This window comes from Acinonyx jubatus, chromosome D1 (assembly GCF_027475565.1).
Source record: "Acinonyx jubatus isolate Ajub_Pintada_27869175 chromosome D1, VMU_Ajub_asm_v1.0, whole genome shotgun sequence".
NCBI lineage: Eukaryota > Metazoa > Chordata > Mammalia > Carnivora > Felidae > Acinonyx > Acinonyx jubatus.
The window spans coordinates 15,897,546-15,915,800 of NC_069390.1; the positions used below are offsets into that span (position 1 = coordinate 15,897,546).

The 18,255-nt window shown below is 53.7% G+C and overlaps 1 protein-coding gene across 2 annotated transcripts; it reads left to right on the forward strand.

Moving 5' to 3' along the window:
• Positions 1–9,543: 9,543 nt before the first annotated feature.
• Positions 9,544–18,005, forward strand: PACSIN3 (protein kinase C and casein kinase substrate in neurons 3). Of its 2 annotated transcripts, XM_027072757.2 has the most exons (11): positions 9,544–9,697; positions 13,134–13,207; positions 13,464–13,553; positions 13,694–13,850; positions 14,591–14,826; positions 14,925–15,080; positions 15,630–15,805; positions 15,949–16,069; positions 16,208–16,344; positions 16,763–16,884; positions 17,475–18,005. In XM_027072757.2, exons 3-11 carry the CDS (start codon positions 13,500–13,502, stop codon positions 17,588–17,590), a joined length of 1,275 nt encoding a protein of 424 aa, XP_026928558.1. In that variant the 5' UTR covers positions 9,544–9,697; positions 13,134–13,207; positions 13,464–13,499; the 3' UTR covers positions 17,591–18,005. The 2 variants fall into 2 exon arrangements, with proteins under 2 accessions (XP_026928558.1, XP_026928560.1); XM_027072759.2 differs by lacking the exon at positions 13,134–13,207 and having other exon boundaries at positions 9,654–9,697.
• The last annotated feature ends 250 nt before the right edge of the window (positions 18,006–18,255 follow it).

Below are 18,255 nucleotides of genomic sequence, written 5' to 3' on the forward strand. Positions count from 1 at the left end.
TCTCTCTCTCAAAAATAAAATAAGGATTAAAAAAAATTTAATACGTATTTTGTGATGCTGCTAACCTGATAATGAGGTGAATGGTACAGCATTGCTCTGGTTTCATGCCACAGAGAGGCTGTGCTATGAAACTGTTTATAGGTGTTTTGGTCTTATCTGTGACACTATCTTTGACATAAGGCATCACAAGGCAATTCATTCAAAAGCTGCTGGTGATAGCAAATTAACGTCTCGTGTTCACACTGGAAGCCGGGCAGACCACGAGCATGACCCTAAATAATGCCAGTTTCTTTGATCTGCAAAACAATATGTGGCTTATGTGTTTTCTGGAACAGATAATATAGCACAGTGGGAAGAGCACTGTTCTTACATCATGTATCTTGGGTTCTTCATTTCACTTCTCTATGCCTAAGTTTCATCATCATGAAATCAGGACAAGGTACTCGGTGGTCTTTCAGATCCCTTCCAGTTTTAAAAGCCGGGATCTTGTGACTTGCTATTACAGCAGCAGAAACCAGCGACTGCTTTCAACTCTGGCCTCCTTGTGGAAAATTTCCATCAAGTAGGAATCATTTCTCTGGTGCAGGCCGGTACATGACTCTGATTCTGATCAGGCTGTCTATGGATCCAAAAACTCTGCTGAGTCTGCAAAGCTATCCATAATCCACAAGGATGGTATGTGCTGGCTTCCCACACAGAGTTACTGCATCCAGTGGTTTGCAAATGACAGCCTCGAGGATTCTGCAGGGCTTGCAGGGGACCGAGGTTTAAATTCCTCCAAAAGGATTGGAGACAGACGGAATACAGCATCCAGGGTCCCTGTTGTCTGGCATCTCCAATACGTATTTAAATGCCCAAATATGAATAAATTCTGTAATAGTGCTAAATGAGAGCATGACTCCTACCCTCTGGGAATAGCATCCATTTTCAAAACTATAGGGGTGCCTGGGTGGCTCAGTCGGTTAAGCATCCAACTGTTGATTTGTGCTCAGGTCATGATCTCATGGTTAGTGGGTTTGAGGCCCACATCAGGCTTTGCACTGACAGCGTGGAGCCTGCTTGGGAATCTCTCTCTCTTCCTCTCTCTCTAGCCCTCCCCCACTCTCTCTCTCTCTCTCTCTCTCTCTCTCTCTCTCAAAGTCAATAAATATTTGGGGTAGCTTTGGAAGTGTCAGACAGCTGTGTAAATACAAAAAAAGAAAGAAAGAAAGAAAGAAAGAAAGAAAGAAAGAAAGAAAGAAAGAAAGAAAGAGAAAAAGAAAAAAACCCCACCTTCTGTTTCTGCTGTGGGGCATGAGGCACAATCCACACTCTAAATCAATACCCTGTCATGAAATACCATAGATACGGGATGCCAGGAAACTTCTCTAGGCAGCCAGATTTGCAGGGCAACTGCCAGAGTACTGAAATAGTATATGGGAAAGTGCTTTGCAAACTGTAAAGTGTTCTACAAATAGAGCTTGTTATATAATCTCCTGGCGATATGTTATTTACTGATAAGGTCTGATAAAGGTAATGCTCTTTGCCATTAAGCGTTCCACCAGTCAGGTAGCCACCAGTGGAAGAGGGGGGACCAGAGAATCAGAAACCAGGGGTTTGAATTCTGGCAGTGCCTTCTGCTCACTCTCTTCCAAGGACTGCAAAAATCCCAAGTGGCAGGAATAAAAATGATTCTCTCTGTGTTACAGCCAAGCCAGTTGCCTATGGGTGGATGAGTCACATGCTAGTGGGTCTGGGAGAGCTACATTCACATCCCCTTATATTCCCTTCTCCCACCCCAGCCTCCACGGCCCTGCTTTGGCTCTTGTCCCTACTATGACATTGTAACTCCAGGAACATGTGACAAAAAACTGGCCCAAGGAACCACAGCTGAGTTTCTGTCGGGGAAGGCAGTGGGCGGCATGGGGAGCTGTGGTTCTTATTGGTGAAGCCAATAGCCTGGAGGGGGTATCGTGGTACAGATACACTCACAGCCTCCCCAACACTTGAGACTTCCAGTGGGCATCCTCGCAGACACGTTTACTGTCCTTTGTGCTTGATTCTCCCCGTGTCATCAGGCCCTGGAGTCTGAAAGTTTTGTAATTATAGGCCGCCTAGAAGACCAAGCCACATGTGTGGTGGCAGCATTGAGGCTGCTGCTGTACTCTGTCTGCAAAGAGGCACATTAGTGGAACTGGATGAACAATTCCGAAAGATGGCTTGCTTTTTAAGTTCATGTCACATTTTACAGATTTCCAAGGCTAATAGCTGGCCTGGTGTGGCGGGTCGAGTAGTGGTCCCTGAAAAGAGAAATCCACATCCTAAGTCCCAGAACCTGAGAATGTTACCTAGAGAAAGGACCTCGGAGATGTATTTAAGTGTCTTGAGGTGAGGAGATCATCCTGGATTATTATCCCAGTAGGTCTTAAATCCAGGTCCAAATGTCATTATAAGTGAGGCAGAGGTAATACAACATTGTGTGTCAACTCTACTTCAATTAACAACAGCAACAGCAGGGGCTGTGTGGCTCAGCTGGTTGAGTGTCTGAGTCATGATCCCAAGGTTGTGGGATTGAACCCCCTGTTGGGCTCTGTGCTGAGCGCCTGGAGCCTGCTTAAGATTCTCTCTCCCTCCCTCCCTCCCTCCCTCCCTCTCTCTCTCTCTCTCTCTCTCTCTCCCTCCCTCTGCCTCTCTCCCCAGCTCACACGCATTCTTTGTGTTCTTTCCCTCTCTCTCTCAAACAATTAAAAACAAACAACAACAAAAACCCCACAGCAACAACAAACCATAGCATAATGTGTTGAGTTGTGGAATCACTGTGTTGCACACCTGAGACTAATGTAACATTGTGTGTCAACTATAATTCAATAAAAATAAAACGAGTCAAAGAATAAAAACAGTGAGGGGGCACCTGGGTGGCTCGGTTGGTTAGGCGTCGGACATTTGGTTTCGCTCAGGTCGTGATCTCACAGTTGGTGAGTTCGAGCCCCACGTCAGGCTCTACACTCTCAGTGCAGAGCCTGCTTCGGATCCTCCGTCTCCCCCTCTCTCTCTGACCCTCCCTCGTTTGTACTCTGTCTCTCTCAAAAATAAATAATAAAGCAGTTATAAATAAATAAATAGGCAAATAAAAACAGTGAGGCAAAGGGGGAATGAGACAGAGAGACAAACACACAGAGAAGGCAATGTGAAGACAGAGGCAGAGATCGGAGTGATACACGGTATGCCAAAGACCACCAGATTGCTGGCAGCCACCAGAAGCTAGAAGGGCAAGATTCTCCACTCCCTCCCCCGCGTTCCCCACCCCCACCTCCCACTCCCTGAGCCTGGGGAGGGAGCATGACCCCGCTGATACTTTAATTTTGGATTTCTGGCCCCCAGAACTAGAAGAGAAGAAATTTCTGTTGTTTTAAGCCACCTAGTGTGTGCTACTTTGTTAGCTGCAGGAAACTAACATACCCAGTCTCTGCCTTGGGGGAGAGCGACTCACTGGTGGTGGGGTTAGACAGCTCTCACTCTCCCATATCCTTGCTGGGTCTTTGAGAAATCTTAGCACCTCTCTGAGTCTTCTCCTTTGTAAACTGGGAAGAATTAGGCCTCCTGGAGAGGGTTGTTGCGAGGCTCAGAGGCCAAAGCGCGGGACACAACGCGTGCCAAGCCACAGACACTCCATGCGCATGCGCCCCCCCCCTCCCCCGCCAACCCGTGTCCTGCTTCACTGTGGCCCGCCTCACCTCAGGCACAGAGCCCCCCTGTCTGAGGTTGGCTTGCATGGGTTCTATCCCTTCCCCTGGCTCATAGGTGACGTCCGGAATAATCTGGCTCTGCCTTCCTGACACAGCCACTTGGACATCTCAGCGTCTCAACCTACTGTATCCAAAAGTGAAGTCTTGATTTTCTGCTCTTCCCCTGCCTCGGTCACATTTCCCCTCCCTGGCATTTCTGCCTCGGGACTCAAGGTAAACACCTGCAAGTCATTTGCATTTGTTTTATGTTTAAACTTTTCACTTTGACAGAATTTCAGACTTAACAAAGAGTGGCGAAGAAAAGTTTACAAAGAGTTTCCATACGCTCTTCCCTAATATCCTGAGTGTAACGTGAGACGTAACTGCAATACAATGATCAAGATGAGAAAATTACCGGGCGCCTGCCTGGCTCAGTTGGTAGACTCTGTGATCTCAGGGGTCGTGAGTTCAAGCCCCACGCTGGGCACAGAGCCTACTTTAAAAAGAGAGAGAGAGAGAAAGAGAGAGAGAGAGAGAGAGAGAGAGAGAGAGAGAGAAAGTGAGTACTAAAAACACTATTATCTAATCTATAAATTTTATTCCAATTTTCCCAAGTGCCCCGCTAATGTCCTACTCCGGACCAGAATCCAATCCAAGATCACAGGTTGGGATTCATTTTGAAATGTACTTCCCCCTCACCATCTACATTTAACCCATCATCAAGTTCCATTGATTTTTTCCGCCCGAATACTTCTTCAATCCATACACTGAGCAAGCCCCTACAACAAGTCCCTATCCCCAGTACCTGGATGACTGAAGCGACCTCCTAATTGGTCTCCCTCTTTTAGTCTCCCTCTAATACAGAGGCCTCATAGTTTCTGTGTAAAGGGCTTGATAGTAAATATTTTAGGTTTTTCTGGCCATGCAATCCCCATTGCAATTTACTCCACTCCGCCATTGCAACGTGGAAGCAGTCATAGACAATATGTAAACTAGTGGGTGTGGCTGTGTTCCAATTAAACTTTATGGACACTGAAATTTGAATTCCTTATAACCTCCACATATCACAAAATATACCTCTGTTGATTCTTTTCAACCATTTAGACATGTAAAAACCATTCTTCGCTCGTGTTCCATCCAGGCTACGGGTTGCTGGTGCCCTGTTCTGTATCTATTCCTCCCACAACATCCAGAAAGACAGTCCGTCACTCTTCTGCTTAAATCCTGCATTCAGAATAAGACAAAGCCTGCAGTGTTTGGGTGCTGCCTGCCTCTCTTACCTCACCCCGGACTTCTCACTCTCTCATTCACCATGCCCTACCCACCTTACCTTCTTTCCCAGAAGGTCAAGTTCCCATTTCAGGGCCTTTGCACACATTAATCTTTTAGCATAGAGTGCTCTCTCCTTGGTGGTTCCCTCATTACCAGGCTCACTTCCATTTGTCTTTGGGGTCTTTGGAGGCTTTTTTGGGGCAGAGAAGCTGAAACTTCCTGAAAGAGGTCTTCTCTGACCCTCCTCTAACTGAATTTATGTTTCCCCTGTTATTCTCTCATAGCACTGTATCCTAAGTGTTTTTTTTCCTTTAATTTTTTAAAAAATGGTTATTTATTCGAGAGGGAGAGAGAAGGGAGAGAGAGGATCCCAAGCAGGCTCTGTCATGTCAGCACAGAGCCTGATGTGGGGCTCGAACCCACGAACTGTGAGATCATGACCCGAGCTGAAATCAAGAGTGGGATGCTTAACCGACTAAGCCACCCAGGCGCCCCAAATGGGTTTTTTTTCCCTTGAGAACACTTATCACGATTTGTAACTATGTATGTGGGCCGCGTTTATTTGGTTTTAGTGGACAACCACATGAAGTCAAGGAGCGTGTCTGCTTTACTTGCATTGGGGACCAAGCACCCAGCCTGGTGTCTGGCAGACTGGGTGTGAAAGCTAGCTAAATCAATGCATCCTCCACTAGAATTTCTCTCTGAAATAAGGAGGCCCCCAGTGGTCTTCGGAGTAGGGTCCGAATGAACCAGGGCAGCCTTCCTGAGCAGACCATCCGCCTACTGAGCTGAAACCTGGACTGGGTATAGCGGCAGCTCCTTGGTACCTTCCAAAGAATCTGCCCCGGGCGAATTCCTGACCCTGGAGAAGCTTTCTCTACAGGCTCCGCTGAAGCCTGCTATGCATTCTTACTCTAATACCATCCATCTGCTGTCTTTCCTGCCCAGAACAGCTTCCCCCACTGAGGTTAACCCCTCTCGATAACTCCAACCAGTTTTTCTACCTGGGGTTGCCGGAGATCTTAAAAACATAGCTGTTGAACCAGAATACTTTACTCAGCTGCCCGTCAGGAATGCTGGGGCAATGTCCAGAGGCCACAGAGAGAAACACAGCAGCCTTCTGAAAAGACAAAGCCTGCCGGCAGCCGTCTCTGCCTGCTCGCCTCTGCCTTCGTGAGGCTGCCTGCCAGAGTTCTTTGGATAAATTTCACCGAGCCCCTCACACGCACACTTCCCACTGCCTATAGGATCAAGTCGGAACCCCTTCAAACCACCTTGCAAAACCTTCACTATTCAATCTCATTTCCCAGCTTCATCGTCCATCTGCCTACACCCCGTCCTGAACTCACTATTCTAGATATTCTTGACCAGAACTGTCCAGTACAGTTGCCACTAGCCACACGTGGCTGTTAAATTTTTAGTTAATTAAATTGACTTAAAAATTCAGTTCCTAACTACAAGTGTGAGATAGCGACAAATAGCGAGTGGTTACGTGTTAGTGCAGCTGTCAAGTGATGGGATGTTTCCATCAGCCTGTCCCCAGAGGGAGTCTGTGGGCCAGGGCCTCTTGGCACTGTTTGGCCGATGCACCTTGGTGACCTGCCAGCCAGCACCCTCTTCATGGACATTAGTTTCCAGTTTTCCCTCACTGCGAACGATACTACAGGCAAACATCCTTGTACCTTTTTTGCACTTCTACATATGTTTGTCTAGGGTAGATTCCAAAAAATTGTTGGATCACCAAGTCATATGCTAACACCTCTGGGGCTTGGCACACCCTGGTGTTCCCGCCTAGAATGCCTCTGCCTGTGACTAATTCCTGCTCATCAAGATCAATCAAGTGTCATCACCGGGCCAAGGGTGGTCTCTTGCCCTGTTTTCCCAAAGTACTTCCTACCCACACTGTATCACTATCATGCACTTAAGACTCTGCCTTGTTTATCTCGTATTCTCAGTATCTAACATATGGCTTAGCATAGAACAAAAATGCAAATGATTTCTTGACTGGATGACTGAATGAATAAATAAACAAATAAAGGTACAGTGGTTAGCACATTCCAGAAACTCAAGGTGAGTGAGCCCGCGAGTGCTGTGAGCTTGGGCTTTGGACCAATCTGCACCCCCCAGACCCCCCCACCCCTGGTGCCCTGAACCAAGCTGCCTTTCTAGGTTTCTGTCTATCCAGCCCTCTGACCTAGAGCATCTCATCTTTTTTTTTTTTTTAAGTTTATTTATTTTTATTTTGAGAGAGACAGAGACCATGCGAATGGGGGAGGGACTGAGAAGGAAGGCAGACAGACTCCCAAGCAGGCTCCCCCTGTCAGCACAGAGCCTGATGTGGGCTCAACTCCCAAACCGTGAGATCATGACCTGAGCCAAAACCAGGAGTTGGACACTTAACCGACTGAGCCACCCAGGTGCCCCTCAGGCATCTCATCTTGAACTCCGTTCAAGTTGGGTATTGCACTCATAGGGCCATGTGAGTGTGCCGGGGCTTTCTGGCTACAGGGCATAGAAATCTGAGCCCTGCAGGCAGCACTAGCAGGGGCCTGGCTTTCCTGAGGCAGCTCTGTCTCCTTTCACCTTTGAAGCAGCTCAGTGTGCTCTGGGTTTTGGTTTATTTTTTCTCCCTGCAGTACCTTAGGGGCATTTAAAATCAGCTGCAACGTTTCTGCTTTCAGCTTCCAGATTTGAATCTAAGGGAACCCAGATGCTTTCCACTCCATATCTCCTTCTCCTTGAGATCTGACGAACAGCCTTGTTTACGGAGTCTGTCTCTGGCCTGGCTTCCCCAGGTGCCAGTCTGGCTTGCAGCCTTTATTTTTAATGGGGTTTTAAGAGGCGGTTCCTGTAATTAATTTCATTCTTGTGATTTCACACTTTCTGTCTAGGTGCCTAAAGGCCTCGAGGCACTAGGTGGGATATTAACTGATTTAAAATAGTACGGAACACTATAGCTGTCATTATATATTACCCCAGCTCCTCTCATTTACAGCTTTTACGATCATTAATTAGCTAGGGCACATGGCCCATTTGGGAGGTCAGCAGGGTCACACGTCGTGTTTCATAGAGGTAGAAACAGAAATATGAAGAAAAGTGGCTTTTTCATGCCCCAACAGAGACTAGGTGTGGAAACTGGTTTCAGAAGCCACATCCTGCTGAGTACACACCCTGTGAGCGACAAGGCCAGGATCCACTACTCAGGTAGGATTTGCCAAACACGGTACGTCCTGGATGCCCATTTCCACCCTCCTGCCAGGACTGGGGAGTAACTCAATCCTCAGCGGCTAATACTACCACCTGAAATTACCCTCATTCATTCTCTTCAGGGCCCTTTTCCATTTCATGAGCGGATTTATCTGCGTAAAGAACGCGTCAGTGACTCCTCTCGGATTCAGAAACAACATACTTCTGCTATTTTTAAAGCTGCAGTTTAAAAATCCGCGCACACGCACTCACGCTCCTCAGGGAGTGGTGGAGGGGCGGGGAGTGGGGACCAAGAGTACGTGCTGGAGAGAGAACAGCCTGGCCTTTGGCTTTCCAGAGCACCGCACCGTCCCCCTGGGGGCGCACTCCTTGGAGTCCGAGGCGGCTTCCCATTCCCCGAGGGATTTTGCACCCTCTGGACCCTCTGAGCGCCCGGTGCCTCGGACCCTGCTAGCCCGCCCATGCCCCCTCTCTTCTGCTAGGGGGATGGCTCGGTTGCCGGGTCTCCCGGCCCAGAAGGGATCCGCGGGGGGGGGGGGGGGGTAGGGTGGGACCGGGAGGTCAAGCAGGTGGCGATTAGGTCAGCCTCGGAACATTCTTGGACCGCTCCAGTGGATATAAATAACAGACGGGCTGGCTGCGAAAAAATCCCGGGGTGGGGGCTAAGGGGGTGAGGAAGAAGGGACTTATTAAGAGTCGGGTGGTATCGTGGCGATCTGGAAAAATCTACCAAGGCTGGTGACTGACAAAGGGAGTGGAGGGACGAAGGGATTTAAGAATGAATCTTGGTACAAAATCTGGGAATAAGAACACGGAGCGGGAGGAGCTCATGCCTTTTTGCCCCACCCCATCGCGTGTCCTACCCAGTCCACAGAATGCGCCTCCAGATTGGCAGGCAGGGCTGCACATGGAAAGGGCACGGGTTTGGAGTTCAGGGTCTTGCCCGACTACAGCTCTCTTGCAAGCTGAGGAAGGTCTCTGAGGCTCAGTTTCTGCATCTGTACAATGGGAATCCTAATGCTTAAAAGAGGGTGGTTGTGAGCCTCGCTGGAACGAACTTCTAAGAAAGCTATGCTCAGCAAATAAAATGGAAGGCAGTGTAGACCCGAGGCCTCCCTCCAAGGGGTGCCACGGCAGGCCCCATCCCTTCCCCCTTCCACAAGTCTCCCAGGCTCTGCAAAGGCCGGTAAGGGCAAAGCCGAAATCTGACTCCCTATAGAGCGACGCGGCGCCACCCTGGGGAGCGGGCCCTGGCGCTTCTCCTGTTAGAGTCGATACCCACGGCCCGCGCTCGAGGAGCAGCCGGTCGCCGCGATGCCTGCAGCCCCTGCGCCCCAGCCTGTGGCGGGTGGGGTTGGGGCCGCGGCGGCGAGGAGAGGGCGGGGCCGGGGGCCGGGCTTCCCGGGGGAGGGCCGGGCGCGCTCCGGGAGGCGGCGGCCCCGGCCCGAGAGCGGCAGGACTCTGGCCGGAGCGTGGCCGGACCCCCACCCTCCGAGACGCCCAGGGAGGACGCGGTGAGTGCTGCCCCGGCGGGAACCACGGGGAGGCGGCGGCGGGAGAGCCCGCCCTCTCCTCCCGCTCCTAAAGTTTGCAATGGGACCGACTCCCGCTCTGGGAACCCGCGGCTACCCAACTCCGTGCGGGGACAGGAATAGGTGCCGCCGAGTGGAGCGGGCGTCTCATCTGCTGCGCCGCGCACCCCGCAATTTCCCAGGCTGGCAGTGGAGACGGGGACGTCGGGGGTGGAGGGGCACACCATCTCCTGGGGCTTTTCAAAGGCCGCCAAACGCCCTGTGGGGGCCCCGCTGCCCGGGGACCCTTCGCTCTCTGCAAAGAGCCCTAATTCCTGGGCCGCTATCCCGGGTCACCTTCCGGAGTCCACGGCCGGGCTGGCCCGGCAGGGTGCGCCCCCTCCCCTCAGCGGTGATCGACTGGCCCCACCCCCGCCGAGACCAAGTTCAACAAGTTTGGCCAACAAATCCTAAAGCCTCCATGGTTAGGCCTTGGCCCGGCCGCTCCGCGTGGGCTCCACCGGCTCCGAGTTGTGTAGCTCCGGGCCGGCAAGAGGGCCGGTCGAAGGGCGCCGTCCAAAAGGGTTGAGGCCAGAGACGGGCAGCCCCTGGGCTCCGAGGTCTGGTGTGGAGGCTCCGGGTTTGGAGTGCGTCATCAGGGAGCAGGCACCTCGGGCTGCAGGTCGGGTTTCCAAAAGTGCCCCTTTGTTATGCCCCTCCCTGGCCCTGCCTCCTCCCCTCTCCCTGCGCCACCCCTTCCCCCACCCTCTGGGGCGGCTCTGGCTGCTGGTCCCAGCCGCTCTAGCCTAGGCACCACTCTCTGGACCAATGGGCCGCCCACTCCTGAGCCTTCACATCTTAGGGCTTAGGGAGGATGGGGAGGGGCTGCTGGAAGAAGAAACCCTTGGGCGCAGCCTGTGACTCAGGAGGATGGGCAGGGCAGAGTGGCAGTGCTCCCTCCCAGTGGCATGCCCCCAGCTTCTGGGAAGGGTAGGGGCTGGTCTGCGCCGAGGTGGGGGGTACCTACCTGCCTTAGGTAGGGCGAGTGGGTTCTTCCCTGAGGCTCGGGACTCCCTTATCTTGGCCCAGGCAGTTATGAGGAGGCCCTGCCAAGCCGCAGCAGACTTCTGCAGGCCCAGTAGGTACTGGCTACCCCGGCTGGGAAGCGTTCATTATTAGCTTTCTGAGCTCTTACGGGTGGCAGAGTGTGTTCTGGGGACCAATCTGGGTCTCTGCTGAAGTCAGGAGGCACAAGGTGCTGGCTCTCCTCAACAGGGGCCATGGTTTGCACTGCCCACCCCCACGGGGCTGGATCTAGCCAGGGCTGCGGGGCCTGGCTGTGCCTGGGACTCTGGGCTTGTGTTTGCTCTGGGAGGCGGGAGGGAGCAGTGCCAGCAAGCACACACAGCTTGCTCTGTTCTGGGGCTAGAGAGAGGGAACGGGTGGGGGGCAGCTCTCCCAGGAGCCAAGCCTGGAGGCTGGAGCAGGCAGGGGGCCCGGGCCCCTGGATACCTCACTGGGACAGCTCCGAAGGCTCTGTGATTTACAGCTGTGGCTCTGTTTCTCTCCATCTGGTTGGCAAGTCCTTTCTGGGTAAGTGGGGCAGATTCGAGAGGAAGCAAGGTGAAGTGCCGAGGACCCTTGCGGACCAGCTGCTCCGTCCCTCTCCTGCTCTGTACCCAGACACCTCCATCCACTGCAGGCCTCAGCTCTCTCTCTGAGCTATTAGGGCTGGATCCCACTTCAGGCAAGCTTTCTCACAGCTGCTCTAGCCATCAGGTTCCCTGGTCTTTAGGTAGATGTCGTTTGTTTCTTCATTCAACTGCTAACTCCAATGCCTGAACAAACACAAATTGGACCACCTCTGTCAACGACTGGGGACAGATTCTGCCCTGTCAGTCACAACCCAATGGAATATATCATATATAACTGGACTGAGGGCTCACAAGGGGCTGTGTAAATGGGGATGGGGCAGTGGGGTGGGGGAGACTGTGAAGATGCCTCAATTTGAGTTTTGAAGGGTGGATAGTCGTTTGTCCGTTTGGAGGGGAGCAGTGTGATAGAGTCCTGCTTTGGGGGCAGAGGGCACATACTGTGTCCTGGGCCTCGTGGTGTCCCTTGGGCCTGCTCAGAGGAGGAAGCAGTTTCCTTCTAGGGGCTTGAGTCAGTGCTAGGGACAGCTGAGACCCTGCCAAGGGTCAGGAGGGGAGTGGCCGCGTGCCATTGTGTCCTCTAACCTCTGGGGTGGTGGCTTTGGGGTTGGAATCCGCCTTGCCCTCCTCTACAATTCTGGAGCACACTCTTACAAGTGCCTGGTCACTTGTCTGACTCCTCCCATTCTGCCCCAGACTCTGGGCTTTTTGAGGGCGGGGCTGAATTACTCATTACTCTTGGAGGCTTGTGGGACCTCAGTGGATGCTGTGGAACAGGATGAATGTCCCTTGTGACTGTCAGGCCCTCATATTTCTTGCTCATTGCCTGGTTTGAGTCTTTTTTTTTTTTAATTAATTAATTTATTTATTTTGAGAGCGCTAGAGAGCTCGTGGGAAGGGCAGAGAGAGGGAGAGAGATAGAATCCCAAGCAGGTTCCGCACCATCAGCACAGAGCCCAACGTGGGGCTCAAACCTTGAGATCGTGACCTGAACGGAAATCAAGAGTTGGACGCTTAACGGACTGAGCCACCCAGGTGCCCCTCCTGGTTTGAGTCTTTTTTTTAAATTTAATTTTATTTTAATGTTTATTTATTTTTGAGAGAGAGACAAAGAGCGAACAGGGGAGGGACAGAGAGAGAGGGAGACACAGAATCTAAAGCAGGCTCCAGGCTCTTAGCTGTCAGCATAGAGCCCGACGCAAGGCTTGAACCCATGAACCACGAGATCATGACCTGAGCTGAAGTCGGATGCTCAACCGACTGAGCCACCCAGGCGCCCCTTCCTGGTTTCAGTCTTAAACCAGCCCTGGCACAGAAGACCAGGAGGCAAAATTTCCATCTTAGGAGGGAGCCAAGGCTTCCTTAGGAGGACAGTAAAATGCACTTGTTCAAGCTTCTTGGCTAAGATAGGATTCGGTCCTCTTGGCCCCCAGTCTGCTCTTGCTGGCAAAGGGAGCTACTGGAGTGTGGCCGGGAACCCTCTGACTTGGCCTTGTCTGGTAAAGGGTCGCCTTGTTGTTCAAGCAAAGGCGATGGCGCCTGGCTTGGGCAGGTATCCTCTTTTCTCATCTGTAGTTGGGTGGGGGGCGGGGGCAGCAGGGCCCTCTGCCCACCACCCACCCCGCCTGCCGCCTAATCCCCTGCTGGATCGTGTGACCCGCCTGGCATTCTCCTGGCTGGAATCTGGCGCTTCTGACAGCAGTTGCTATATCGGGGGAGCTGGGCACCGCCCTGGACGCTCTAAGTCCCTGCCCTCACCCCCTGCTTTGCTTTTTTGCTTTTGTCAGCTTCAAGGCAGAATCACGGTTGAAGCTTTAAGAGTTGGACGCCCAGGTCCCTGAAGTGATCTGTAGGCCCCCCGGTAGGTGGAATGAGGCTGGGTGGGGGAGGGGGTGGGCAGACTCATGGCATGAGGAAGAGATTTGAAGTGGCCACCCTTTCTCCTATCCCAGCCCCTCCCGGGGCCTTCCAGACGTCTACCTGCTAAGTCCTAGCTCTGACAGTTCCTTAGATGGTGGGGATGGTAGTGGGGACAAAGCCCAGGGATAGGAGAGGATCTTCTTCTCTCCCCAAAAGTGTATATCCGGCTTCCCTGCTTACCCCTCTGCTCTCCACAGCCCCAGTCCGCCACCATTCCGTGCTGCAGGGACACCATGGCCCCAGAGGAAGACGCTGGAGGGGAGGCCCTAGAGGGCAGTTTCTGGGAGGTGAGCAGCTGGGTCCTAGGTTTGGGGGTACCCACTCCACTCTGGGCCCAGCCACCTCTCCAGGGAGGAGGCTAGCTGTCAGCCCCAGCCCTGGAGGGGGCTTCTCCCTGGTGACACTGCCTTTCTCCCGTCTGCCCCAGGCTGGCAACTACAGGAGGACCGTGCAGCGGGTGGAGGACGGGCATCGGCTATGTGGGGATCTGATCAGCTGTTTCCAGGAGCGCGCCCGCATCGAGAAGGCCTATGCCCAGCAGCTGGCTGATTGGGCCCGCAAGTGGAGGGGCACCGTGGAAAAGGGTGAGGCCGCGCTTGGGCCTAGCCAGGAGCAGAGGGCCACTGAGGGTAGGGAGATCAGACAAGGCAGATTCATTTTTGCACCTCTTATGGAAAGCTTGAGGCTTCCATGTCTGCCTTCCCTTTGAAGAGCGAAGAGCCTCCTGGTTATTCTTACAGTTGTGCTGTTAAGAGTTTGCAAAGTATGGTCATCACTTATTTTGATATCTGTAACAGCCCTGTGATGGAGACAGTCCTGTTCTATCCATTTTCTAGAGGAGAATCCAGAAGTTCAGAGACGCTAAGTGACTTGCCTGAGGTCACACAGCTAGGAAGAGCTAAAGCTTGAACCTAGGCCTTCTGACTCAAGAGCTTGGATCTTTCCATCCTAACCAGCTGCATTCCTTGAGGGTGGAGGCTAGTTCTTCCCTTTGGGACAATAAAGTATAGTGGTTCATATAGGGTTTGAATCTCAGTTCGACTTGTAGCTGTAATGCTTTGGGCAGTTAACTTCACTTTTCTGGGCTGCTGTTTGCTGTCTGTTAAATGTTGATCACGACATTCTCTGCATGGTGGTGGATAAAGATTCAGTGAGATCTCGTATCGAGGCACAGAGTAGATACCGATAAAGCAGCAGCTGACATCTTTGTTGTTCGTCTCTGCATTCCCTCTGTGCCTGGCGCCCGGCGCAGCACCCAGTGAGAGGGGGTGGGCTGGTTTCTGGTGGCGTCCCTGGCCTGGCCCAAGCCCCTTCCTCCCTGCAGGCCCCCAGTACGGCACGCTGGAGAAGGCCTGGCACGCCTTCTTCACGGCAGCTGAGAGGCTGAGTGCGCTGCACCTGGAGGTGCGGGAGAAGCTTCAGGGGCAGGACAGCGAGCGGGTGCGCTCCTGGCAGCGGGGGGCCTTCCACCGGCCAGTGCTGGGTGGCTTCCGCGAGAGCCGGGCCGCCGAGGATGGCTTCCGCAAGGCCCAGAAGCCCTGGCTAAAGAGACTGAAGGAGGTGAGCCTGGGAGGGGTGGGTCCCTTCCTGAATCCGCCCTGGGCCACCTGGGCCGAGGCTTGGCGCGCAGGGTCCAGACTTGTCCCCGTGCGTGCCAGGTTGAGGCGTCTAAGAAGAGCTACCATGCGGCCCGGAAGGAGGAGAAGACAGCCCAGACTCGGGAGAGCCACGCAAAGGCAGACAGCGCCGTCTCCCAGGAGCAGCTGCGCAAGCTGCAGGAGCGGGTGGAACGTGGCACCAAGGAGGCTGAGAAGGTACCGGGCGGCTGACGTGCCTTTCCCAGCCCTCTTCCTCACCTGCCACCCCTTCTCCAGGTCATCATTTAAAAGAGGACCCAGAGAAAAGATGATGCTTTACCCAGGGAAAGAAGCGGTGCAGTTTTGGATGTTGGGAGGAGCTTAGCAGTTGAGGAGACCTTCCAGCTCCTTCCACCGCATGCTGCCTGGGACAGGCTCTCATGTGGCCTGCTCTTCCAGAGCACCCGTTCCTCCAGCTCTGCGTATCTGCTGCTCCGTTTCTGCCTCCTCCATGAAGCCTCTACCCGTTCCGCCCACCGCTCCCTATAGGTTGACCCTCACCTCACTCTCCATCCTCGCTCACCAGACTCTCAAAGCGGCTCTGCCCAAGTGTGACCTCCCTTGTTAGGCTGCTGGGGTCTTGGAAGGCAGGAGCTGGGTCTGTAGAATGATTGCTGCCGGTGCCTAGCCCGGGGTCTCTCGCCCATGGCGGCGCTCAGTAAACACGAGCGGAGTCCTGAGTGGAAGAAGGTCTTGTCCTCACCGGGCCCCTCCTGTCCCACCCAGATGAAAACCCAGTATGAGCAGACGCTGGCGGAGCTGCATCGCTACACCCCGCGCTACATGGAAGATATGGAGCAGGCCTTCGAAACCTGCCAGGCCGCGGAGCGCCAGCGGCTTCTGTTCTTCAAGGATATGCTGCTTACCTTACACCAGCACCTCGACCTCTCCAGCAGTGAGAGGTATGGCCTGCGAGGTGGGCCTGGAGGTCTGGGCAACGCTGGGTCTCCTCCATCTCCCCCAGGCTCTGGCCAGGTGCAATGAATTTGGGGGGCGGTGCTGGGGCTCGGGGCTCCCCGGTGTGAGGCTGTGCTTCGGGTCACAGGTTCCAGGAACTCCACCGAGACCTGCATCAGGGCATCGAGGCAGCCAGTGACGAAGAGGATCTGCGCTGGTGGCGCAGCACCCACGGGCCAGGCATGGCCATGAACTGGCCACAGTTTGAGGTATGGGAGGTGTGGGGGGCTCAGCCTGGACCTGAGGAGGGAGGCTAGGGCTTGGGATGAAGTAGGTGAAGGTCTGAATGGCTCCGGCTGCCTCCACAGCCCCACGGCCCAGTCTGAGCCTAAGCACTGTCCCCATAGGAGTGGTCCTTGGATACACAGAGGACGATTAGCAGGAAGGAGAAGGGTGGCCGGAGCCCTGATGAGGTTACTCTGACCAGCATCGTGCCCACGAGAGATGGCGCTGCACCCCCACCCCAGTCCCTGGGGTCTGCAGGGTAAGAGCCAGAAACCTGGCTGTGGGAAGGAAAGATCTCTGCCCCCTGCCCTGCCTTCTTTCCCTCTGTCTCCTTCCCTTCATTCCTCTCACACCCAAAGTGGGGTTGAAAATTGGTGCCAGGAACCTCAGGACCTACTCAGTAGTTACAAGGATGCCGGTGTTCATGGTGGTTTAGATTTGCCAGGCGTTTCCCATGGTCCCTCTTGTCTACTGCTCACATCAGCCCTGTGTGGCAGGAAATGCACCAAGCTCACAGGCATGTGTGGCAGAGCTCAGACTGGGATTTTTCAGTTTCTCCCCACCTGCCTCTCCCAGGATTCTTCCAGAGGGTGAGCCCTTGGCCCTGAGTCCTAGGCTCTCTTGCTCAAGGTGGTCCTCGGGCCCTGAGCCTGTCCACTTCTGTCTCCTGTCTCTAGCGGTGGGCAGGATGAGGAGTGGTCAGATGAAGAGAACACTCGGAAGGCTGCCACAGGGGTGCGGGTGCGGGCACTCTATGACTACGCTGGCCAGGAAGCTGATGAGCTGAGCTTCCGAGCAGGTACCCAGGGACCCCTTTCCTGTTCCTTTCCAGGCTTCAGCTTCCCCCTTCCTTCCTTTATAACTTGAGCAGGGGTGTGGGAAAGGAAAGCCTAATGTTTACCTCCCAAGGACCAGTTCTCTGATTCTCTCTCTCTTTTTTAATGTTTATTATTGATTAATTCTGGGGGGAAGGGGAGAGGCAGAGAGAGAGAGAGAGTAGGCTCCACGCTGCTAGTGCAGAGCCCGACATGAGGCTCAAACTCCCGAACCATGAGATCATGACCTGAGCTGAAACCAAGAGTTGGACAGTTAACCAACTGAGCCACCGAGGCACCCCAGTTCTCTGATTCTTAAGGCTACTCTGGGTCCAGCCCCCAGGAGTGTCTGCTCTGAGCCCTCACCTGCCTCTCAAAGTCACCAGCTTGGGCCTGCTTGATGCATTCAGGGTCTGAGGTGGAGTGGCTTGCTGACTTTGACCTCCCTTTGCCTGAGACAGGTCTCCTCTTCTAGCTGGGTTCTCCTACTGTCCCCTCTCCCTCAGTCCTTGACCCAGTTGCAGAAGCGAGCTGGGCCAGGGCAATTGGCTGTGACTAATCCCCCTTCCCCCAGGGGAGGAGCTGCTGAAGATGAGCGAGGAGGATGAGCAGGGCTGGTGCCAGGGCCAGTTGCAGAGTGGCCGCATTGGTCTGTACCCTGCCAATTACGTGGAGTGTGTGGGGGCCTGATCTGCCTTGACAGACCTTCTGCAGCGTTTCCTGCGTCAGAGCCCAGCTTCTCTTGGACAGCCGACCCGAGGACCCTGGACCATGGTGCCCCCTGCTGCCCTTCTGTCCCTTGAGGAGGAAGGAAGTCCTGGGTCCCAGGGAGGGGACTGCATCTAGGAAGGGACTGGTAGGGAAGGGCCAACTGAGTCTAGCCTGAGGGGAAGATAGGGAGGTCAGGAGGTGACAGAAGGGCTCAGGGGTGCCTGGGCCTCTCCAGGAATGCATGGGTCTCCCCAGGAGCCGTGGACCCAGTTCCTGGTCTCAGTGTTTTGGGATTCCTGGGGTGGTCTTGGGGTGGTGAGTGTAGTTCTGGGCTAGGAGCACTCTCCTGTGACTTGTTTTAGTGTGTATTAAAGTTGGAGAAAAAAAAAAAAAAGCACTGTCAGGTGTGTGTGCATCTTTTCTGATACTCCACCCTTGCCAGACTGCAGAGGGCATCTGGAGAGAGACGCTGAGTGGGGAGGTGTGTGGGTCTAAGAGTATGTCATGGAAAAAGGTTTGCCAGTTTGGTATCTGCTCTGGAACTTCGGGACCCTAATCTGGGGTGGGAGGTACTCGAGATTGGGTTTGGTGTGAGCCCGCCAAGGCTGGAGGCTGACTACTGAGTTCTGGGCTGGACGGGGGCC